We start from the raw sequence: 25,387 nt of genomic DNA, 5'->3' as shown, positions 1-25,387 counted from the left end.
GCAGCCTGCGGGCCTGGCGAGGCGGGGCGGGGCGGGCTGCGAGCGCGCGAGCTGTCATTATTCCCTGACTGGAGGGAGCCTGGCCTTTCTCCGAGGGCAGCGCCGAGCCCCTGCCCCAATGCGGAGCAGAGGCGGCTGGCGACCCTCGTCCCTCCCACCGCGTCGCGCGGCCGCCCTTGGGGCTTGGGGCCCAGGCCGAGGGGAGGGGGTCTCCCCGGCAGAAAGTTCCAGCAAGGTGCGCCTGGCCTTAAAGGCCTCTTTCTCCTTGGAGTGGTTCTTACATGGCCTTCGCCAGAAGTTCTGGGTTCGAATTCGGATCTGGAGCGGTTGCGCTAGTTCCGTCGACGGCTCTGCTGGACACTCGCTGCCTGTTGCCATCCCATGTATTCTTGGTTCCTTATTATTAAAGGTGTAACTTCACTATGGTTACCTGATAGGCACTCGGTTTAAAGCCTTTGCCTTTGGCTTTAATACCGCAGCATAATTAAACTGTATTGTCACGTATAATTTTGAGATTTTGTGTGACAAATGTTGTGCGACACAAAATGTATTGTGGGTCCATGTTTGGTGTCATGTAAGCTGTTCGGAGAGGCTTAAGTCTACAATTAGCTTGCTTTAGGAAAATGTGTGTGCAATTTGGTTTTAACAGAGCAGTCCCTGCCCTCAGAGCGCTGACAGTCCAGTTTCTTGTAAGATGGGGCTGGGTGGCACCTGCCCCTTTTGGCTTTCCAATCCTTCCCCCATATCACTCAGAGATTCTTTCACTTAAGGAAAAGTGAGAGGATAGAGTTCTTTCAGGCAGGAGGCAGAGCTTTTCAGACTGACTTGTAATTCTTACGTGCAGTCTAGACAGAAGGATTACATGATATGAATTGAAAAGGAAAAAAGGTTCAGATGAGCTTTTCAGATCACAGCGTGGTACCACTTATAGGATGGCTTTTAAGGACAGGCCCTTTAATATATTATTCCCAATCCCCACAGCAACCTTACAGGACACGTGTGGGATCCTCTTTTTCAGGTGAGGAGAAAGGAGGGAGAGGTTATTAGTAACTCGTTCGGGGTCACAGCCTGGAGTCGAGACACTGACACAGAGCAGTTCTGTGACCTCCAGAACACTTTTGGGCAGGCCCCACTGCTTTCTTAGGAAAGCCTACTAGTTGCTTTGCCAGAGCAGTGAAGGATAACTTATTTTTTTCCCAGGCTCTGTCTGTATTTTCTTGCTATTCTGTTTTATTTCCTCTTTTTCAGAATAGAGGATAAATTCCTTGGCCCAGATAAAGTTCTTGATGATCTTGGGATAGAGTTGTAGATAGGCTAATTTTGGCCAGTCTTCTGTCATTCTCTTCTCTGATTTGACCATTTGCCTGGTTTTCTCTCCTTCTCTCCTTTCACTCCCCCAAATTTGGGTAAGGCTTCAGTACAGCTTGAAGTAAAGCAGATTTCAAAATTCCTAGGTTGTCAAAAGAGTCAACTCCTTGGATTCTAAAAGCTTAGACTATTAGAGCTGGATGGGACTTAAGATCGTCTCCAACTCATCTGGTGACAAACTTTTCTACACCCTAGTTTCTTCAACTATAAAGGCTAACCTGCGCCTAGATTCTGTTATGAAGCCATGCAGTTTGGATTACTGTTTATCCAAAGTCCATGTCAGAAGGCAAATTTAAAATTTTTTGGGGGGAGTAAAGTAGCTATAGCCTTTGCACTTGAGATTATCATACTTTTTAGAATATAGCGGGCCACAGACCAAGTAGACCAAATGTCTACAGGAAGGAAGAGGTCATATTTCAGAAGTGACAGCCAGTTTTGATCTTAAGGTGTTCGGGATAGACAGGGAATAAAGAATCCCATGCACTTGATTTTCCCATAGTTTATCCTGTCCGGGACTGAAGATCCTTTCTAACTAATGGCTATTAAAGAATGGCATTTTAATTGAATAAGTGCTTTTCAGATCTTTTTCTATATATGGAATCATTTAACATTCTCTTTATTTTATTGGACTTTTCCCCTCTGCTTTTAAACCCTCTGTTTTGCTGCTGTTTGTAGTGACAGCATTTAAAATGTTTCATTGTTTCCTACTGGTTATTCAGCTGAATAGATTACTGACTAAGTCCTTTTCTTTTTTAAAAGGGCAGTATTGTAAGCTCGAAAAAGCTTGTGGGCATCGTGGTTTTTACATTTGTGGCTATTGAACAACCCGAAACAAGAGTTTTCCTTTTTCTAGAGACATCAGAAGGATAAGTAATGATGATATTTAAGATGAAAATACTCATTTAGCCTGGAATGTTTGTTACTGTCATCCCCTTTTCCTACCTAGTTCATTCTGTAAGACCCAGCTCAGATGCTACCCCTCATCCTTGGGGCAGAATTATTGGCCACCTTTATTATAGTGTTTCCAGGTGTTTTCTACACTTAGTGCACACTTCAGTTCTAACCCTATGCATCATCATATAGTAAAAGTTTGCCTGCTTCTTCCCCAGTGGGAAGTCCCAGTGTGTTCCCCAAGGCAAGGGCTGTATTTACTCCCCATCTTGGTGTCTCTAGGCTTTAGAGTACTTAGGACACAGAAGGCGTTTTTGTTTGAGTTGAGCTGAATTCAAGTTAAGTCTAAGTTCTCTCTCAGTAATATCATTGCCTTAAAAATAAGATGTTGTGTTATATGTTTGTTGCTCTTTTTAGGCCTGTTTTTTTGTGGGGATGGGGAAGGGGCGGGGCGGGCGGGCGGTGGGCAGAGTCTTGCTCTGTCTCCCAGGCTGAAGTGCAGTGGTGTGATCTCGGCTTGCTGCAAACTCCGCCTCCCGGATTCAAGTGATTCTCCTGCCTCAGACTCCCAAGTAGCTGGGACTACAGGTGTGTGCCACATCACCCAGCTAATTTTTGTATTTTTTGATAGAGACAGGGTTTCATCATGTTGGCCAGGCTAGTCTCAAACCCCTGACCTCAGGTGATCGCCCACCTTGGCCTCCCAAAGTACTGGGATTACAGGCTTGACCCACTGCGCCCGGCCTCTTTTTAGGGCTGTTTTGAATATATTTTAATTGGAGTGGAAAATCTCTATCCATTTAGTTAAAGAAATACGAGGAAAGGTACACCGGCACTTGTATTGTATTTCTATCTGTTGTAGCATTATCTCATTATCTTTTTTTTTTTTCTGAGACAGGGTCTTGCTCTGTCACCCAGGCTGGAGTGCAATGGCGTGATCATGGCTTGCTGTAGCCCCTGCCTCCCGGGGTCAAGCTATTCCTCCCACCTCAGCCCCCCAAATAGCTGGGACTACAGGTGTGTGCTACCATGCCTGGTTAATTTTTTTTTTTTTTTGGTAGAGATGGAGTCTCACTGTATCACTCAGGCTGATCATGGCCTCCTGGGCTCAAGTGATCCTCCCACCTTGGCCTCCCAAAGTGCTGGAATTACGGGCATGAGCCACCACACTGGGCTTTTAAAATATCTTTTTGGTAGTATTCCTTACTTTCCTCTTTAACATTATTTAAACTTTTTCAGTTTTTTTTTCTCCCAGCTAAAAAACCAAGTATTTTTTTTTCCTGGTGTTTCTAATTTTTTTAAGGGTAGTGAGTAATCTGTATTCATACATAGCACTGTTTTTTGATAGATGCTTTTGTCTATTGTAAGATAATGACTACCAGAGAAAAATATTTCGGTTCTTTCCTTTTCTTTTCTTCTTTTTTGAGATGGAGTTTTGCTCTTGTTGCCCAAGCTGGAGTGCAATGGTGTGATCTCGGCTGACTGTAACCTCCACCTCCCAGGTTCAAGCAATTCTCCTGTCTCAGCCTCCTGAGTAGCTGGGATTATAGGTGCCTGTCACCACGCCTGGCAAGTTTTTGTATTTTTACTAGAGACAGGGTTTTGCCATGTTGGCCAGGCTGGTCTCGGACTCCTGACCTCAGGTAGTCCACCTGCCCTGGCCTCCCAAGGTGCTGGGATTACAGGCGTGAGCCACCGGGCCCGCCCTGGTTATTTTATTTTCTACAGGGAAGATGATAAAGCACTATGTAAACATTCAGTAATCTTCTGAGAGTAGAGTCTAATATCTCAGGATAAGAATTGTAATTTAAAGACTTAAAAAGAAATATAATACAATCCACTTTGGGGGAATGGTAATATGGTCTTATCTCTTTGGTCTTAAAATTGCTTCCCCTAGTCCTTATGGCTTTGTCTGATATGACAGTATTATATAATTTATAGCTGTGTGTAAATTATATAATAATTTACATTCTGTTCTGAGACTGAGTGACCAAGAGATCTCAAAGCATCTGTCATACACATAACATTCCTAAACTTAGAAACTATATATGGAAAGGTGATACTGTAATTGATGAATCCCAGTGAACTTTTTCTTTCTGAGATGGAGTCTTGCTCTGTTGCCAGGCTAGAGTGCAGTGGCGTGATCTTGGCTCACTGCAACCTCTGTCTCCCGGGTTCAAGCAGTTCTCCTGCCTCAGCCTCCCCAGTAGCTGGGACTACAGGCACGCGCCACCACGCCTGGCTAATTTTTTGTATTTTTGGTAGAGATGGGGTTTCACCATGTTGGCCAGGATGCTCTCGATCTCTTGACCTTGTGATCCGCCTGCCTTGGCCTCCCAAAGTGCTGGGATTACAGGTGTGAGCCACTGTGCCCGGCCTGAACATTGTTTTTTAGAGGAGTACTAGGTATTAGTTAGAATTCACAAAAACATTAAAAAATTTTCTTGTTCTTCTCAGAGTTAATTTTTGATAATGAAATTATTTTTACTATGTCATATGAGGTTAACTTTTTTGAATGAGAAATCATAATTATGGAATTGAAATCCACCTGGAATTTTTTTTTGAAGAATCATTTTTTTGAAATGATTCTGTTTATTTGGAGTTTTGTGGCATTTGGTATTGACTTAAAAAAAAGAAAGGATTTTGAACTTTATCTTTTTAAAAAATCATGTTTATGGCTAGGCGTGGTGGCTCACGCCTGTAATCCCAGCACTTTGGAAAGCCAAGGTGGATGGATCACCTGAGGTCAGGAGTTCAAGACCAGCCTGGCCAACATGGTAAAACCCTGTCTCTACTGAAAATACAAAAATTAGCCGGGTGTGGTGGCAGGCCTGTAATCGCAACTACTCGGGAGACTGAGGCACGAGAATCGCTTGAACCCGGGAGGGAGAAGTTGCAGTGAGCTGAGATGGCGCCACTGTACTCTACCTTGGGGCAACAGAGTGAGACTGTCTCAGAAAAAAAATATTGTGTTTACTAAAAATTTGCAAATTACCATGACAAAATGTAATAGGGCACTTTAAATTACATATTAAATATGTTAACAAAATCTTTCTAATCATTTTTGTTGTTGAATAACCAGCTTTTTTCTTAGTGTGTTTAGTCTTCAGTTTTTATAATGGGTTACTAGTTTTATATCTCGTACTACTTTTTACTCCATATTTTATATTGCTGACAGGCTAACAGTTGGATTGAATAGATCTGTATGTTTATTTTTATGCTTGTACATATTTGTATGACTGTACATTTATTTCCCATTTGAAGGTAGAAAAGACTTATCTTTACCAAGTTTTCACCCCCCCACCCATTTTTGGCTTAAATAAAAGAAGACAAGTGGTTCTGTGTGTGTGTGTGTGTGTGTGTGTGTGTGTGTGTGTAGAGAGTCTTGCTCTGTCGCCCAGGCTGGAGTGTTGTGGCATGATCTTTGCCCACTGCAACCTCGGCCTCCAGGTTTCAAGTGATTCTCGTGCTGCAGCCTCCTGAATAGCTGGGACTACAGGTGCCTGCCACCACGCCCGGCCAATTTTTTGTATTTTTAGTAGAGACAGCGTTTCACCTCATTGCCTACACTGGTCTCGAACTTCTGAGCTCAGGCATTCCGCCTGCTTCGGCCTCCCAAAGTGCTGGGATTGCAGGCGTGAGCCACCATGCCTGGCAGGAGGACAAGGTCTTTCTAAGGTGACTGACAATTTTTGGGATCAGGTTTTACAGATTGAGGGAGGTTTTTGTGTGTATTTTGTTGTCTACAGCATTACCTGAGATTGAGTAGCTAATAATAACAGCTTTTATTTCTTGAGCAATTTTCTTTTCTTTCTTTCTTTTTTGAGACGGAGTTTTGCTCTGTTGCCCAGGCTGGAGTACAATGGCATGATCTCAGCTCACTGCAATCTATGCCTCCTGGGTTCAAGCAATTCCCTCTGCCTCAGCCTCCTGAGTAGCTAGGATTACTGGCGACTGCCACCATGCCTGGCTAATTTTTGTATTTTTAGTAGAGATGGGGTTTTGCCATATTGGCCAGGTTGGTCTTGAACTCCTGACCTCAGGTGATCCGCCCGCCTAGGCCTCCCAAAAGTGCTGGGATTACAGGTATGCGCCACTGCAACTGGCCTGTAATTCCAGCTGCAGCTGAGTACTTTTCTGAGCCAGACTTTGTTCCGTGACGTTTACGTGTATTATTTCATTTCATCTCCACAGTAAACCTTGGGAGGAGGGTTTCATTATTATCCTCATTTTACAGATGAGGAAACTGAGGCACAGAGAAGTAATTTGACAAAGTTCACAGAGGGAGAGCCAGGCTCTAACCCAGTGTTTGACTGTAAAACCAGATTTTCCTCAGTATTGACAAAAATGTTTTATGAACCTTTCTACCTTCTTGACTAGAAAGTGATAGAATTTATATTTTCATGTTTAATAGCTGAAATGTATCTTTAGCTATCCTAATCATTATAGTGTAGCCTGTATAGAGAATTAAATAGCCTCTCATGTCAAAGCGAGCACATTGAGGAAGGCGCTATGTAGAAAGAAAAGGCTAATAATGTGATAACTGGTTTGTTCATTGACCCTATGCCTACACTGACTTTCTTGCAAAATTCATATAGTTACAGGGAATGTTGTTATGTAATTAATTGACTAGTAGTAGTTTTTCCAGGTAAGGTCAGTTGATCAGGTTTCTCTTCTTAAGTGTTTGGAACATCTGCAGTTTGGGAAGGGAATAGATACAGGGTAGATCTTTGAGCAGAAACATTGATATGTTACTCATTGGGAACTATTTCCTCCAGGAATGAGCAACCTGAAGCCTTTCTCAGTGTAGCTTTTCACCAGTCCTAGATCCAGTTTCATAGACATCCTTTCAAAGCATGCACAGCAGAGGTGAAATGGAGGAGAAGCCTGTAGGGCAAAACTACCTTCAAAGAAGGGAGAGCCTTTGTAGAATCACTGGTTCCTAGACACTTGTGTGTTGGCCAGACCCTGGCCAGCAGAGGCCAAGACTTGCCAAAGGCATGCTTTAGAGGAGAGGTAGTATCAAGTTTTGTTTTTTTTTTTAGTAGATTGTGAAGGTGCCAGAAACTAAGGTGCACTTACAGCTTGGTCTTTGGGGAACCTGGCTGCATTGGCTCAGGTCCCCGCTTGTCCCACTTGCCTGGCCTAAACACCCCCCTGGCATGGAGAAAGAGGATGAGACTCATCACCTGGCCCATAGCAGGTTTGCCAAAGTTGTATTGAATGAATTGAAATAATTCTAGTTCCTGGTCTACCTTGTATAGTTTGAGCAGCAAAGAGGTTGTAGGGAAGTTTAAAGGGAGAATCTAAGAACAAAAGACTAGAACACACTGCCTCTCTTGCCACCTAAAAAAGTCGTGCAAATTTCTCACTGTCATTTTATTCAGTGAAGTAGGAATTTCACTCTTAAGCCTGTGGAATTCATTAAATTTATTTTCTTTCTGAATAAAAATAAATGGGACCCATAGACTTCTTTATTTTTTCCAAACTGGCCCTTGTGCAGAGAAGGTGGTTGTTGCTAATTTTAGTGATGGAATTTTTATGATGGAATTTGTTCATGTATTTGCAGATAATACTGGACTACTGGAAAATCAAACTAGTTTGATCAAACTAGTTTGGGGTATATCGCAACACATTGCCATGTTTCTTGGGTGCATTATGAATGCATCACCCAAAGATTTATCTAATCTTTGTTTGAGGTGGTTGTTACTTTCAGGTTCTTAAGGTAATGAGTTTGGAAAGTTGTAATTTAAGCTGTACTTCCTTTTTCATTCCCAAACCATGATTTTTCATTTTTTTTTTAAATAATAGAGACGGGGTCTCACTATGTTGGCCAGGTTAGTCTTGAACTCCTGGCCTCAAGCAGTCCTCCTGCCCAACCTCCCAAGATTCTCGGATTACAGGCATGAGCCGCTGCACCCAGTAGCAGAATCAATCTGCTGTTGATTCAATACATTCTCAGAATCATAGTCCAACCTTGTTTTGGCATGGTTTTATGGGGAATTAAATGCATTAGAACTTTACAAACTATATTACTACCTCTTTGTGTGTCTTTTTGTAAACGGTTCTATTCCTGTTCAAATATATTTTAAAACATAACCTTTAAAAATCTACCTTTGCAAACAGAGGTTTGAGAAGTAGCAGCAATGTCACAGAGCCTCTAGTCACTCTAAGTCCTTAGCTGATGTAAGTCATAGTCATTATGTGTCAGCTGCCCATAATTGAGCTGGGGAGAACGTTTGAATCAGTATGTTTAACAACATAGGGAAGTAATGATTGTTAAAGGTTATTGGTAGCTATTGATAACACATTAAGTGATAATGTATAAATAATATTTGTAAAGTGAGGATGGACACTGAACATTCAGCATCATAGTACCTTCAGAAGACTTACGGGTGGTATCTGAATTAAATCACATGTTTTTAGGATGACTCATTTTCTGGTTGTTGGAGACTCTTAAGGGATCTGCTTTCATTCACAAAATAGCATCCACACATTCTTGCTTTGGTAAGTCTGAAATAAGGTTGATTTTAGGTCAGTGTTCCCTGATTTTTTTTCTTCATTTAAGTTATTTTATTTTAATTTCAGGTTCCTTCAAGTTTACCCTTGCATTTTTTAAACTTGATAGTGGGATACTTTAAAATACTGAGGCAATTTTCTTTATGAATCTCATTCTTTGAAACAGCTTTTCACTTTGAATTTAACACTGAATTTCAAATTTCACAATTTCTGCAATGTCAATATGGATGATTTGAAGCAGTTATCTAACTGAAATGTTAGGAAATTAAAACATCCCATAATGCTCTCAATTTTAGTAATTTGCAGGTATAATATTGATGTTTTGCAGTATCATTATACTTTGTTTTTATACCAGATATAAACATTCTCCTATTTCCGGCTTAAAGAATGTCCTCCCAGGGAGCAACTGTGTTGGGTGGAGCTGGGAGTTTAGAAGAGTAACAGTCTATTTTCTAGGCAGGGACTTCCAGAATTCATCTGTGTAGCTGTGTCATTTACTCCCATTTGCACCTTCCAAATACTTTTCTTGAAGAAGCAGCCCTCACCCCCCAACATCTAACTAATTTAGTATTACATTTATTTCTCCGAACAAATTACATCGCCTAAAATTCTGTGGGCTGGGCGCAGTGGCTTATGCCTGTAATCCCAGCCACTTTGGGAGACTGAGGTGGGCAGATCACCTGAGGTCAGTAGTTTGAGACCTGCCTGGCCAACATGGTGAAATCCTGTCTCTACTGAAAATACAGAAATTAGCCAGACATGGTGGTGAGCGCCTGTAATCCAGCTACTCGGGAGACTGAGGCAGGAGGATCGCTTGAACCCGGGAAGTGGAGGTTGCAGTAAGCCGAGATCGCACCATTGCACTCCAGCCTGGGCAACAAGAGCGAAACTCTATCTCAAAAAAAAAAAAAAATTCTTTGAAGTCGTTTAATCCTTTTACAAACAGTTATTGAAGACCTGTCTGCTAGGCATATGCCAAAGTAAAAAGATACTTAAAACACCATCCCCATCCTGGCAGAGGATGTGGCCTGATGGAGGAGAGACACACATTCTATAGAGGCAGATACTCTGATGGAGCTGTAACATAGAGCTCATTTGAGGTCAAGTAAAATGGCAAATCCTAGACCTGATCAGGTTTGAAGGTAGCTTTCTGTTGGTGAGGACTTGTGGTGGTGTAATGACTGTACAAACAATTGTAGATGGGATAGAGTAAATAAATTTTGAAAAACAGTTTCAGGAAAAGATAGGAAATTTTTTTTTTTTGAGATGGAGTCTCGTTCTGTTGCCCAGGCTGGAGTGCAGTGGTGTGATCTTGGCTCGCTGCAACCTCTGCCTCCCGGGTTCAAGCGATTCTCCTGCCTCAGCATCCCAAGTAGCTGGGATTACAGGCATGCACCACCACGCCTGGCTTATTTTTGTATTTTTAGTAGAGATGGGGTTTCACCATGTTGGTCAGGCTGGTCGCGAACTCCTGACCTTGTGATCTGCCCGCCACAGCCTCCCAAAGTGCTGGGATTACAGGCTTGAGCCACCGTGCCCGGCCAGGAAATTATTTAAACACCAACTGGTAGAAAGGTTACATCTATTTAATGATGGAAGTGCTAATTTTATGCTTCTCTGTTAATAGCTCTAACATGAGGAAAGGAAAATACCAATTCTTAGCTCATCTGTGCTTTGATTTAGCTCTCAAAATCCTGTTTTTGAAAGTGATATCAAAAGATGGTTTTGGGGACAGCAAAAGGTGAGGGGTATATCGCAACACATTGCTATATTTCTTGGGTGATGCATTATGAATGCATCACCCAGGGATTTATCTAATCTTTGTTTGAGGTGGTTGTTACTGTCAGATTCTTAAGGTAATGAGTTTGGAAAGTTGTAATTTAAGCTCTACTTCCTTTTTCATTCCCAAACCATGACTTTTCTTTTTTTTTGAGTAATAGAGACGGGTCTCACTATGTTGGCCAGGTTAGTCTTGAACTCCTGGCTTCAAGCAGTCCTCCTGCTCAACCTCCCAAAGTTCTCAGATTACAGGCATGAGCCACTGCACCCAGCCCAAACCATGACTTTTAAATGTGTAGGTTTCCTATACTGGTATTAAGTGGTATACCGTTAAGTTGATATCTTTCATAATTGTGTTCATTTCCATCAGGTCCTCCTAGGCTGAAATGTCCTAATTACATTGTGTGACCTTTCATGAAAGTCCTTTTCTTTAGTTGCCCTCTGTTCTTTTTTGAGTTGCTTTGGGTCTTTTCTTGAGATGCGACAGTTAGGACTTTATGCTTCGTATAGAGAATCAACAATTTTGTGTTTGGATATTGTAGAGTTTGAAAAACCAATTTCTGATTTCCTTCATGATGATCAAAACTTTGTGGCTGTCTTGCTGTGCTGTAATTAGATCCCTTTTTAAATAAAAATGTCTAGAAATTTTTGTTTTTTTTAGAGACGGGTCTTGCTGTGTCACCCAGGCTGGAATGTGGGATAGCTCACTGCAACCTTGAACTCCTGGGCTTGGGTAATCCTCCCGCCTCAGCCTCCTGAGTAACTAGGATTACAGGTGGGCACCACCACACCTGGCGAATGTTTTTTTTTATTTTTTATTTTTTATAGAGACAGAGTCTTGCTATATTGTCCAGGCTGGTCTCAAACCCCTGGGCTCAAGTGATCCTCCTCTCTGGGCCGTCCAAAGTGCTGGGATTACAGATAGGAGCTGATGTGCCTGGCCTGGAAATTAAGTTTCTTTTCTAGGTGGTATCTCTAATCTTTTAAATATTCTTGTGGTTACTTTTTGAAGTGTATTTCCTTCTGCTAGTTTAGACCAGCTTTTATGCCACCTGCCTATATTATGAGATCTTTATGCAGTTTATATTACTTTATTACATGAGAGTTTAAAGTTGTATGTGCTACAGGCATCATCTTTCAGTCAGACTGATAAGACCAAGTTACTAATACAGGTCCTTCCCAGTGACCTATAATCATTTGCACTAGTGATTCTCAAGCTGGCTGTACATTAGAATCACCAGGGGGAGATTTAAAGAATTCCTATTCCAGGGCCCTGCCCTAACCAATTGAGACCATCTCTGATGCTCAGGGATTAGTACTATAAAGCTCCTAGATGATGGTAATGAGCAGCCAGCACTGATAACCACTGAGTTAGATTTAAGACAGGGGAATCACCAGCTGCTAGACCTTCTAAATTGGATTAGCTCTTTAGCTTGTGGAATGCTGGAGAATAATTACCGTTAGAGAGTTCAAGGAAATGTGTATCAAACTTTGCATTTATAAGATAGCACCTGAATCAAATTATTCCTTAATCTGTTTTCCTGGCCTAATTAAATTCTGAGAATTAAAGCATAGATGAGCTAACAATGGGAACTTTTAGTTTCTCATTCTAAAACCCTTTTCCTCATCTGTTTGATTTTGTGTTGGTGATTGTCTTTTTAGAGCAGTAATATCCTTTGTCTTTAGCAGGAAATGAAATATGGGTCTGATTATTTATACATACCCTGATACCTTTTTTTTTTTTTCTTTTAAGACAGAGTGAAAGTGCCTATAAGCTTCAGCAGCTGTGCTTTAAAACCCAGGCTTGTTCTTGGGCCGAGGGAGTGCCTTCATTCTTCCATCTTGGAATGAGTGACTCATGCTCTGTGCAGGCACACAGTACTTAATCAGTTGTTTTCTGTGTACCAGGAAGAGGAGGGCATATGAGAATAGAAGCCATGTACTGCCAAATGGATCTGCAATAAGAGTGGAAATGTTGACCTGATGGGTCAAACAATGAGCTTACTGCAAATACTTATTGATTTCGGGTGTATGTTACATTATTATTTCACTAAAATTTGGCATTATTTCAAAAATGCTATACTCTTATAAGCAACCCTTCCTTATAGATAACGTTGATGATCTTAACTTTTACAATTTGTGAATTAAAAAATTTTTTTTGAATTTGTATGCCACATTAGAGTATACCTTCTGAAGGAAAGATCAGAAAACAATACATTTGTTGGATTAGATCAGTTACATGGTTATTCTTTGCAGAAGGATAGTATGAGTCTGCTGGCCATTTTCTCTGCCATTCCAGTGCCTTCTGTCCCCAGAGTAGCCATTAATATGGTCAGTAGGATATCCACTACTGAGGGCAATTGCTGCTTATGCCTGGACTAATACTATCTACACATGTCGTCTGTACAGACAGACTCTTTAATGCCAACTTGTTTTATTTCTTTAGTGAAGAACCACAGATTTTAAATACATACCCACATTTTGAAGTGTCAGCTGTATGCCACGTGCTATACCAGGCAGCAAAGTCAGAGCAGCTCGACACAACACACATAGTCCCCCTTCTTGTGTCAATTACAGTACCTGCTTCAGGACTTCCTCTATCGTCTTGTGTCTCTTATCTCTATATCAGTATGAGAAGTTATGTGCACCTGCTAGAGTTTTCAAGATAATATAAAGATTTCAGGATAATTTAAATTGCCCAGGTCAGGCATGGTGGCTCATGCCCGTAATCCCAGCATTTTGGGAGGCTGATGCGGGAGAATCACTTGAGTCCAGGAGTTTGAGATCAGCCTGGGCAATATAGATAGACCTTATCCCTACTAAAAAAAAAAAAAAAAAAAAAGAGCCGAACATCATGGTGATCATGGTGTGTGCCTGTATTCCCAGCTACTTGGGAGGCTGAGGTGAAAGGATTGATTGAGTTCAGGAGTTGGAGGCTGCAGTTAGTTGTGATCAAGCTACTACACTTCAGTCTGGGTAACAGAGTGAGACCTTGTCTCAAGGGAAAAAAAATATTGCCCAGAAGTTTTAGGTGAGTCTTTCATTTTAAGAAACCATATTCTCATCATGTATTATATTTATTGAAAGAGAAATGCGTTTGTTATTAAAAGCACCTGAAATTAAAAATCCAAGCTCATTCCTGGTTTGTATAAAAGAAGAAAATAAATACATAAATAAAAGTGCCTGCATAGCAAAGACTGATATTTTGGGGCTAACTTCAAAAACAGTAAAAACTTAAGATGGTATTCTTATTACACGTCAATGAAAATAAGCAATTGGTAGGAAAAATTTATTTTTACTCTTTAATGCTTTTTAAAAATTTAGTTCAATAACTATTGAATGAGTGCCTGTTATGCTGGACTACAGGTATATAGTGGTAAACTGTAAATTGCCATAGAATTAAATAAACTGATAGAGGGGTTCAGACTTAATCGTTTGTCTTTATTTCTTTATTTTTTTTTTTGAGATAGGGTCTCACTTTGTCACCCAGACTGGAGTGCAGTGGCGTGATCATGGGTCACTGTATCCCTGACCTCCTGGGCTCAGGTGATCCTCCCACTTTAGCCTCCTGGGTGGCTGGAACTACAGGTGCCTGGCTAATTTTTTGTATTTTTTGTAGAAATGGTGTTTCACCATGTTGCCCAGACTGGTCTTGAACTCCTGGGCTCAAGCAATCTGCCTGTCTCAGCCTCCCAAAGTGTTGGTTTACAGGTGTGAGCTACCACACCCAGCCAATAGTCTGTCTTTTCATTGGTTAGTTGAAACTGTTTCCATTTATTGTAACTATAAATGTATTAGAAGTTATTTCTACCTTTTATTTATGTTTTCCATTTATTATGCTTTCTTTATTTGTATTGCTCCTGCCATTTTCCCCCTCTTTTCTATTGGATGACTGAAATTTTGTCAGGTATCTTTCTGTTGCTCATTAAAAGTTACACTTTCTATTTATATTCTTCTGTAGTTTCCCCAGCCTTAGGACCTCATACTTATTCACATATGGAACTGGAGTTTACCAGTATCCATGTCTTTCCCAAGCATGTTTTTACCTCCCTTGAGATTTCTACCTTTTCTAGATTCTCCATCTCTCATGTGTATGTAGTGTGTGTGGGGCGGGGGAGGAAGTTTGCAGTCATGCTTGATTTACCATTTGAACCAAAATTTGGTTATTGGGACTGGATGCTGGATGCCCAGTTTTATGCTGTATCACAACTGCAGGTAATGTTTCCCATTCTGAGAAAATAGAATTCTGGGGTATATCTAGGCATTAAGATATTTCCATGAAGCATTTATTACTCTGAGAAGGCATTCGGGAATTATGGTTCTACCGTGAGGTTTAGTAATTGAAAAATGTATTGAAGTTGGGTTTTTTCTTTCATACTTTTTTCTTTTTTCTTTTTTTTTTTGAGATGGAGTTTCACTCTTTCGCCCAGGCTGGAGTGCAGTGGCACCATCTTGGCTCCTTGCAACCTCCGCCTTCCGGTTTGAAGTGATTCTCCTGCCTCAGCCTCCCGTGCCTGGAATTACAGGCACCCACCACCACACCCAGCTAATTTTTGTGTTTTTAATAGAGACAGTGTTTCACCATGTTGGCCAGGCTGGTCTTGAACTCATGACCTCATCATCCACCTGCCTTGGCCTCCCAAAGTGCTGGGATTATAGGCGTGAACCACTGTGCCTGGCCCCGTATGTTTTTACTTTAAGCCATATGAAGACCCTAAAAAAAATTGTGGAGAGGTTACTGAATGGTAGGAGCCTGGAGTTTTAAATACATACACGTTTCTCAACTTGAGGTGAAAGTTATTAACATTTATTATGTGACAGATGCTGGGCACTTTTCACATAATGCGTGTAATCCTCATGAAAACCTGGGACTACAGGTGTCCGGCTAAGTTAGATGGAACTCTGTTTAGAAAGGAGGAAACTGAAGGTGAGAGGGATTCAAAGACTGTAGTAGAGCGAGGATTCTTCACCCAGCACACCAAATGCAGACTGCTTCTATAGCACATCCAAGTAGCTGAATTCTGTCCAGCTTTTCAGTTCTAGTCAGCCCCAGTCCTTGCACATTCTTACCTGTAACCTGACTCTCTGGCTTCAGGCCCCTTCACGTTCATCCTCTACACATTTGTCCTGTGTTCTATTTCAAATCCAAATCTGCCCTGCTGGAGGAGGCGGCTCCTGATTTTACTACCTGTTGTCCCACTGAGTGGGTTCCTGTTTAGTTCTTTAGCCTCATTCTTCCTGCTCCCTGTCTTATTCTGCATGGCCAGCAGTACCAAACTATTTAGAGTCTTCTTTGCCTTCAGTAGACATTTGAGTGTCTGCTATATGTTAAGCAGCCTGCTAGAGGCCAACAACAGCTTTTTGTTTTTATTTATTATTATTATTTTTTGAGACGGAGTCTCACTGTGTTGCCCAGGCTGGAGTGCATTAGTGAGATCTCAGCTCACTGCAACCTCTGCCTCTCAGGTTCAAGCGATTCTCCCACCTGGGCCTCCCAAGTAGCTGGGAGTATAGGTGCCTGCCACCACGGCCGGCTAATTTTTGTATTTTTAGTAGAGATGGGGTTTTACCGTGTTGACCAGACTGGTCTCGAACTCCTGACCTCAAGTGATCTGCCCTCCTTAGCCTCCCAAAGTGCTGGGATTATAGGCATGAGCCACCGCGCCTGGCCTGACAACAGCTTTTTATTTTTTATTTTGTGTATTTATTTTTTGAGATAGAGTTTCGCTCTGTTGCCCAGGCTGGAGTGCAGTGGCGTGATCTCAGCTCACTGCAACCTCTGCCTCCTGGATTCAAGCAATTCTCTGCTTCAGTCTCCCGAGTAGCTGGGATTACGGGTGCTCACCACCACGCCTGGTTAATTTTTTTTGTATTTTTAATAGAGACAGGGTTTCACCATCTTGGCCAGGCTGGGCTTGAACTCCTGACCTCATGATCCACCTGCCTCGGCCTCCCAAAGTGCTGGGATTACAGGCGTGAGCCACTGCGCCTGGCCAGACAGCAGCTTTTTAAATGATTCAGATGGTGAAGGTCTTGGCCCTGGGCAAGGATAGTAGCAGTAGGGGTCAAGAGAAGTGAAAGATTCATCAGTTATTGGGGAGATACAACCAATAGGACTTGGTGAAAAAAAAAGACATTTTGGAGTACTTGGGATAATGGTCCTGAGCTGAAAGCCCCATAAAAATATGAGAGGATTGCACCAGAGAGAATTTGGTAGGGAAACTTACAGTGTTAGAAAGAGCCCTGGTCTGACTGGGTGCGGTAGCTCACGCCTGTAATCCCAGCACTTTGAGAGGCCGAGATGGGTGGGTCACCTGAGCCTGGGAGTTTCAGACCAGTCTGACCAATATGACCAAACCTCGTCTCTACTAAAAATACAAAATTAGCCAGGTGTGGTGGTGCATGCCTGTAATCCCAGCTACTTGGGAGGTTGAGGCAAGAGAATTGCTTGAACCTGGGAGGTGGAGGTTGCAGTGAGCCGAGATTGCGCCATTACACTCCAGCCTGGGCGACAAGAACAAAACTCCATCTGAAAAAAAAAAAAAAAAAAAAAAAAAAAGAGCCCTAGTCTGAGAGTGGGAAAGTGTTTTGATGTTAACAAGCTGTGCAGTGTTGGGCAGTTACTTTACCTATGCCAGCCTTAATGTCTTTGTCTCAAATAAACCAGATGAGATGACTTTACTTTTGCCACCATAAATAGTAAATCCTTCCAACTTGATTCTGTGATGACTTTATCTTTTGCCACTTTAAGTAGTAAATCCTTCCAGCATGATTCTGTGCAAATTATCTGATTTAAACTTGCCTCCACTTTCTACATCATATGTTTACCCACCCATTTGGGAGCTTTCTGTGTACCATGCGCTGGGAACAGAAGCTCCAGGAGACAAGGTCTAAATGAGCTTCCTCTTCCTGATGAATTGACATTTTCAGTTTTTAATTTTTGTATCTTTTGGCTTACAAAGTTGTTCCTTAGTATCAGTTACTGTATTTACTGATTTCATCTCTGTTAGTTGTTAACTATTTAACCCTAATGCCAGTGGAATAAAGATAACCCTGATTTCTTTCCAAATAGTGAGGCAGAATCCTGTATCAGGCAGGCCATGTCTCAACATCTGCCAACACAGATGCCCCTGCTAAGGAAAGAGCTCCGGCTACCCAGAACTCTGCCACCTTGACCTCAGATGAACAGACCACAGTTGTAGGACTCTATTCCTTGGGTACCAAATAAGCTTTAGGAATACAGAAAAGGAAGGCAAAAACAGAGTTAAAGCAGTCAGGGAGAGCCATGTAGAAGAAGTGGTGCATCAGGTATAAGGACAGCAGCAAGACAAAATAATACAGCGGATAAAAAAAGTACAAGATTTGTTCTGGTATGTGCCCCATCATTGGAAAAACACATACCAAGTACTTGCCAGGAACCAGACACTGTATGACGTTAAGATGATATAAAAATAATGAAGCAAACAGTGTAGATAACAGAAGACCAGTAGGCACACCGGAGATATGAACTGATAATGCTGGAAAAGTAAACTAGGGCCAACTGTGGAAAAACTTGAATAAACAGTAATGAGCCTGGCCAGGCACGGTGGCTCACACATGTAATCCCAGCACTTTGGGACGCCAGGGCGGGTGGATCACAGGTCAGGAGTCCGAGACCAGCCTGACCAACATGGTGAAACCCCGTCTCTACTAAAAATACAAAAATTAGCCGGGCATGGTGGTGCATGCCTGTAAGGAGGCTGAGGCAGGAGAATCACTTGAACCTGGGAGGCGGAGGTTGCAGTGAGCTGAGATCACGACACTGCACTCCAGCCCGAGTGACAGAGCGAGACTTCATCTCAAAAAACAAAACAAACGAACAAAAAAATAGTAATGAGCCTGAGCTTCCTAGAGACCATGGAAAGCAGATAATAAATAAAATAGGTAAAACAAGATTACAGTCAGGGATTACATCACAAGGTTGATGTAACTAAGGAACCCTTACCCAAAAGTTAAATTGTGTTTTCAATCATTTAGAAGGTCCATCGTAAGAGATACTTTTACATCAAGAACTAGTGAACTATTCTTACCTACATACATAGACGTATGTAGGTACCAGAAACAAAAGTTTCATGAAATAGTATTTAAAAAGAGGGTGGAGATTGGGAGTAAGAAACCCACTTGGATTACTGCAAAAGTCGTGGCCTGAAATGACATGAAAGGTCATGGAGAAAAGAGCTCGAGAAAAAAAAAAAAAGAAAAGAAAAAATAACAAAAAAAAGATTAAGAAAGAAAAGAAAAGAGCTTAGGGAGTAAGCTGGTAGTGGGTGAAGAATCCACAGGAGGAGATGAACATGAAAGTCCTCAAAAGAAGCTATGTGGAGGACAGGGAGAGGGTAAATCAAAGATGACACTGAGACACCTATTCTCTCCTGAGTGGGAATGGATGAGGACATGAGTGAGAAGAGCAAGAGGAAGCAGGGCAGAAAGGATACGGCATACAGCAGCTGAGAGGAAGGGCTGATGAGAACCTCCTCATTCAATACCCTTTTCCATCTTTGGCATTGTGAACCATGTAAATGCATCATCCAGTCAAGAAAATAAGATTTCAACTTAAAAAAAAAACTATAAAAAAAGTCTGTGTTGTAGTCAAATGACTAAAAACAATAGTCATTAGTAGTCCAGAATGAAAACCAGTTAAACTCATAAGACTGAGTTCATGATGAGATGATCAAGAAGAAACAACTGGATTTAAGAACAAGAGGAGGGACTAGGCTCAGTGGCTCATGCCTATAATCCCAGCATTTTAGGAGGCTGAGGCAGGAGGATTACTTGAGGTCAGGGGTTTGAGACCAGCTTGGGCAACACAGCAAGATCCCCTCTCTCTACAAAATTTAGCCAGGTGTGGTGGCACGCACCTGTAGTCCCAGCTACTCAGGAGGCTGAGGCAGGAGGATCACTTGAGCCCAGGAATTTGAGGCTGCAGGGAGCTCTGATGGTGCCACTGCACTCTAGCCTGGGGGACAGAGTGAGACTCCATCTCAAAAAAACAAAAAAACAAAAACAAGAAAGGGATAAAATGTTGAATAAGGAAAAGAAGACAGGTGGACAAAAAAAAGCTACAGGTATAAAAGTTAACCTTGGAAAGGAAAGAAGATACTATCTGTTTCTTCTAAGTCTGGAAGAAAAGATGAAAGTCTAAACATAGAAATGGAGAAGAGAAGCAGATGAGTGTATCCTATGCCCTTGACTCAGTAAAAACAGGAGTCAAAGTCGTCTTTGTTTTAGCAAGGGGAAGGACGGAGGAGTAATGGGGCACTGGAGGCTAGGTGTGAGTAAGGAATTTGGAAAGTCAATTTGCAAGTGTTCTATGTGCGCTTGAAATGTATGTATATTTTTAAATTCAGTGTTGTCAAGAAAAAGGGGGGGAGTCAATCCATTAGTGGGTCATCAAATCAATTTCGTATAAAGAGATCAGCATTAATAGCACTAAAACAGAATAGAAGAGAAAACAAAACCACAGTGTAAGGAGAAATATTTAATGAAACTTTGGTTTCTGGTACAACCTTGTGAATTTTGTCCAACTCCTCTACATACTTGCTAATTTTTCTGACTGCTTCACCTGTTAGTTTTTGAGAGAGGTCTTACTTTTTAAAATCTCATGCTTTATTTTCTTCCTTATTTTTATATCTTTCAGGATTATTATATTTTCCTGGTGAACTGCTCTGCTTATCAGGATGTAATAACTGGTTTTATTTCAAATAATACTTTTTGCCCTAAAGTCTAGTTGGTATAACATTAATATTGTGAAAGAAACACATTAGGCATTAAAAAGGAATAAATATGAATATTGCTAACTACCAGTCCAACTCCCACAGCCTTGGGAATAAAGTCCAAATTCCTTGGAAAGGCTTGTGAGACCCTGCATGGGCTAGTCCTCTCCATCCCCCTCCTGCCTCCCACCCCCAGCAACCTAGCCTTCAGTCATCCTGAACTATGTGCAGCCTGGGCCTGGAATGTGACTCCCCACCCACTTCTGCCTGCCCTTCATTCCAGACTTAGAACAAGGGTCAGTCCTCTTCCCAGACACATTCCCCACTCCACCCACACCCAGCAGAGCTGACCAGACTCTCTCATGTGGATCCCCTAAACCCTGCGCATATTCCCATCACGGCACCTTACTTTGGTTTAGTCCATATGTCATTACTGAGAACTCGTAGGTCAATGAGGGATATAAAGAAAAATTGTTAGGAGGCATGAACAAGAAAATCATAGAAGATGACATGACATATAAGCAGCCATTTTTTTTTTTTTGAGACAGAGTCTTGCTGTGTTGCCCAGGCTGTAGTTGAGTGCAGTGATGTAATCTCGGCTCACAGCAAACCTCCACTTCCCGGATTCAAGCAATTCTTGTGCCTCAGCCTCCCAAGTAGCTGGGATTACAGACGTGTGCCAACACACCCAGCTAATTTTTGTATTTTTAGTAGAGATGGGGTTTCTCCATGTTGGCCAAGCTGGTCTTGAACTCCTGACCTCAGGTGATCCTCCCGCCTCGGCCTTCCAAAGTGCTGGGATTACAGGCATGAGCCACCATGCCTGGCCATAAGTAGCCAATTGTATAATTAAGTGTTTAATCTTATCAGCAATAGAAAAGAAATAAACATCATGTTAGGCAATAGATGCCAGATGCCATCAAATTAGCAAAATTAGATAAATTCTAAATTTTTAACTCAAAATTATTATTATTATTTTTTGAGACAGAATCTTGCCCTGTCCCCCAGGCTGGAGTGCAGTGGTGTGATCTCAGTTCACTGCAGCCTCCACTCCTGGTTCAAGCAATTCTCATGCCTCAGCCTCCCAAGAAGCTGGGATTACAGGCACGCACCACCACCCCCAGCTTTTATTTTGTGGAGGTGGGGTTTTTTTTTTTTTTTTTTTTTGAGACGGAGTCTCACTCTGTCGCCCAGGCTGGAGTGCAGTGGCCGGATCTCAGCTCACTACAAGCTCCACCTCCCGGGTTCACGCCATTCTCCTGCCTCAGCCTCCTGAGTAGCTAGGACTACAGGTGCCCGCCGAGGTGGGTTTTTACCATGTTGGCCAGGCTGAACTCCTGGCCTCAAGCCATCCACCCGCCTTGGCCTCCCAAAATGTTGGGGTTACAGGCGTGAGCCGCTGCGCCTGGCCTTGCTTTAAAAAAAATTTTTTTTTTAATTTGAAAAAGAAATTCATGTGCTTCTGGCAGAAATCTAACTTGGTATGTAACCTTTGTAGCAAACAATTTGGTATTATTTGAGAAGTTTACATTTATAAGGTTTTAACCTATTAATTTAATTCCCAGGAATCTTATCCAAAAGCTATTAATTAGAGAGGCAAATATTTGCATAATATTCATCATTTATCACAGTGTTTTTTATGATGGGGGAAAAAACTTCAAATCACTTAAATGTTTTCTTTGAGGAAGTACTTCCTTAAGTGGAAAAATTATGCCACCATGAAGTTGTAATCTTGAAGACTATTTTAAAGAAGAAAATACTCATGAGATGTTAGAAAAATTATGTTAGAAGTGTTAGAAAAAAATTATTTAAAGAACTATAATGTCATGGGATCCTTGGGGTGTTGCTTTTCCACCTGGACACTTATGTGGCCAGTGGTGCTTTTGCCTGAGTTTTCCTTGTGTCCACTGGGCTTTTTCCACCCTCTTGGCTTGGTAAGCTGCGCTCGGCTTGCACTCCCAGCCCAGATCCCATGCCTGCCAATGGCAAGCCAGGTGCAGAGTAGCGAGTGGTGTGTGAGTGAGCGTGGGGTCCAGCCACTGTGCACAGCCAGGTGTGCCAGCCGTGGCAGGGCAGGCAGCTCCAGGCACCGGTACAGACACTGGCTCAGTGCAAGGCTGTGGCTGGACCGGGCGTACCACAAGCAGCTTCCACTGCAGGCACTGGGGAATGCAGTGATGCCTGGAAACTTGGAGATGGCAGAAACTGCAGAGCCCCAAAGAAGGTGTCACAGCCCTGGCTTGGAGACCCCCAGGTATGGTGTCCCGGAAGGGTTGCAGCCCTTCCCTCCTTGTTGCCCGCAACCTGGTGAGCAGGGGGCATGTTTTGGTCCTGTTTGCATTACAACTTTTTCAGCCCCAACATTCAGGGGTCCTGTGTCCAGGAAGAATGAGGTGCACGAGGTACGTGGACAACTGGAGGGTGAGCAAGGCAGAGAGCAGCTTCATTGAGCCCCAGAAGAGCTCTCAGGAGACCTGAAGTGGGTAGCTCCTTTCTGCAGGCAGGTCATCCGATGAGGAGACCGGAAGTGGGCAGCTCCCTCCCACAGCTGGTGGTCCGGATATCTGTGAGTCTGTCTGAGTCTGGGATTTTTATGGGCTCAGAATGGAGGAAATGTGTGCTGATTAGTCCATGGGAGGCCACGGATGGCCTGGAGAAAGCACCCTAAGTTTACTCCAGCCCACAGACTCCACCCGGAACCTGCAGCTTGGACCCCAGGCTTCAGGTCATCCCTGGCTTGAAGGTGGGGTTTTACATGTGACCTGCCCCTTTCTGGGCAGGAACCTGTGTCTGCCTCCCTCCACTGCCCAGGCGGTTTGGGCCGAGAGGTGCCTGCAGGCCCACTTGGAGCTGCCCTTACCCCTGCTGGCCTCTTTCCCACGCTCATCAGCACCCAAAGTCCAGCGGAGGCTGAGGCGGCAGGGGGCTGGTGTGTCAGAACTGTCCGAGCCTGTGCACACCTGACCCGGTTGTGACGGTGCCTGGGCTTGGCTACAACTCGCTCTGCACCAGAGCAGGTGCTGGGAGCAGGGAGTGAGAGCAGGCACTTCTGAGACTGCGGGGGAAGAGGGATCTTCCCGGGTCCCTGAGAATGCAGGAATGCCCAGGTCTGGAGCTTCTGCTGGCTGCAACTGTGCCAGGAGCATGGAGCTCCCACCCGGCCAACTTGGTAGGGGGCAGCACTCCTGGTTGTTCTCTGCCCTGCTGGCTCCTTGGAGGGTGGAGCCCTGGCCGTGCCTCCCCCGATGCAACCAGACAGGCTGCGGCTGCCATCAATAATGCTTATTTATAGTGCTGCAGTTTGTTATGTATGCAAACAAAGGCCCTGAAATGTAGCTGAAGAAGTTATCTCTGGGTGGTGGGATAGGTGATGATTTTTTTTCTTTGATTTTATAGTATATGTTATTTAAAAATCACTGTCTTACTGATTAGTCCCATGTATAATTTCTGAAAGACACTGTAACAGAATGGTTTAGAGCAGGGGCTAAAAGGCAGACCTGGTTTTTGGTAGCAGCCTTGATCTGATCCATGGTATGACCTGACCATGTTTTACTTTTCTCAGCATTTGTCTCCTCATCTGTGGGACTCCTTAAACTTAACTTAGAGTTGTCAAGATTAGAAATGATAATGCATTATAACAGCCTTAAAAAAAATAAATTTCTTATTTTACTTTAATTCTTGTAATAAAAACAGGATTGCACTGTCGCCTGGGCTGGAATGCAGTGGCATGATCTTGGCTCACTGCAGCCTCTACCTCCTGGGTTCAAGCCATTCTTCCACCTCAGCCTCCTGAGTAGCTGGGACTACAGGCGCATGCCACCATGCCTGGCTAATTTTTGTAGAGATGAGGTTTCACCATGTGGGCCGGCTGGTCTCGAACTCCTGACCTCAGGCTATCCACCCTCCTCAGCCTCCCAAAGTGCTGGGATTACAGGCATGAGCCATCGCGTCCAGCCGAAGACAAGTGAGCTTTTTTTGCCTTCCGTTGAATGTACCGTAACAAAGACATTCAAGATACAATAGTCAAAACTCAAATGAATTTGTGGGGCTAAACTATTAAGTGTATAATTACTCTGTGAGTTACAGATTAAGTGTAAGTTTCACTAAAATAAACTGCAAATGATAATAATGAAAATGTAATTTTAATTTTCTGCCAAGACAAATATTGTTTTCATTCTTGCTAATCTTCACCTGTTGAACTACCACAAATGTTACATTTATTACCATGTATATAACCTTTCGCAGTCTGGGTCACACAAGAGAATAAACCCTGTCCTTAGGCATCTGTTGCATGTAATGAATTTGCTTCTCCCTTGTGTGTCTAGAATGGAACCAGCTTGTGTCATCTAATTTCTCATATGGAAGAAGTGAGAAAACTCACCCAAATCACTGTTCTGTGGTTTAGATGAGGAACACTGATTGAGATGCCTGGCACATAGAAGGCACTCAAACGGAAACAGTTCCTATTGTATTCGTCCTGGAAGTCATATAAAAGAGCAGTTGCTTTCTGGATTTCTTTGTTTGGTATAAGCATCTTTGGGTAAAGGTATTTTCCAGACTATGATCCAGTAAGTGGACAGCTCTGTGGCAATTTCTTAGGCCCTGTCTTTGGATCCGGAATTGGCTCTATGCTGTGGGACCACAAGCAGCTCCTTCATTTGCCTTCTTGTAGTGTAATGGCCCCGTTCCTCCACTGTAGGGCGCCAAGGTACTGCTTCCTATCTGGGAAGATTTTCTGATTGTTACTGCTCTCCCCTTAACTATCAGAAGCCTTACTATATCCAAAGCCTTACTATATCCAAAGCCTTATTCAGGCCTCACATTTAATACTTTGTCACAAATTGCTTTATGGTAATGTATTCCATTTGGATAGTCATACTACTTTTTTGGGACATTGTTTTTTTTTAATACACTGCTAAAGATATTGTTTTAATATATTTTTTGGTGAATATTTTCTCATCACTGCTTCCTATTTCCTTTTAGCTACTGATCTGCTTCTTGCCTGGAATCCCATTTGTTTGGGATTGGTAGAAGGTGTTATTGGAAAAATTCAACTTCATTCAGGTATGTTTCTGTAA

General features: G+C 42.6%; 1 protein-coding gene across 1 annotated transcript in view; it reads left to right on the top strand.

Moving 5' to 3' along the window:
- The window catches only part of LOC105503410 (phosphatidylinositide phosphatase SAC2-like), a 121,054-nt gene that overhangs the window by 32,895 nt on the left and 62,772 nt on the right, over positions 1-25,387 (top strand). Inside the window, exons 2-3 of the mRNA XM_011930308.1 lie at positions 5-383; positions 25,293-25,373. Coding sequence (XP_011785698.1) covers positions 5-383; positions 25,293-25,373 — 460 coding nt within the window. The remainder of the gene's footprint in view (positions 1-4; positions 384-25,292; positions 25,374-25,387) is intronic.

Source organism: Colobus angolensis, unplaced genomic scaffold (genome assembly GCF_000951035.1).
Source record: "Colobus angolensis palliatus isolate OR3802 unplaced genomic scaffold, Cang.pa_1.0 Scaffold85, whole genome shotgun sequence".
Classification (NCBI taxonomy): domain Eukaryota; kingdom Metazoa; phylum Chordata; class Mammalia; order Primates; family Cercopithecidae; genus Colobus; species Colobus angolensis.
The sequence above is the reverse complement of the archived record's forward strand: the minus strand, read 5'-3'. Positions and strand labels throughout refer to the sequence as shown.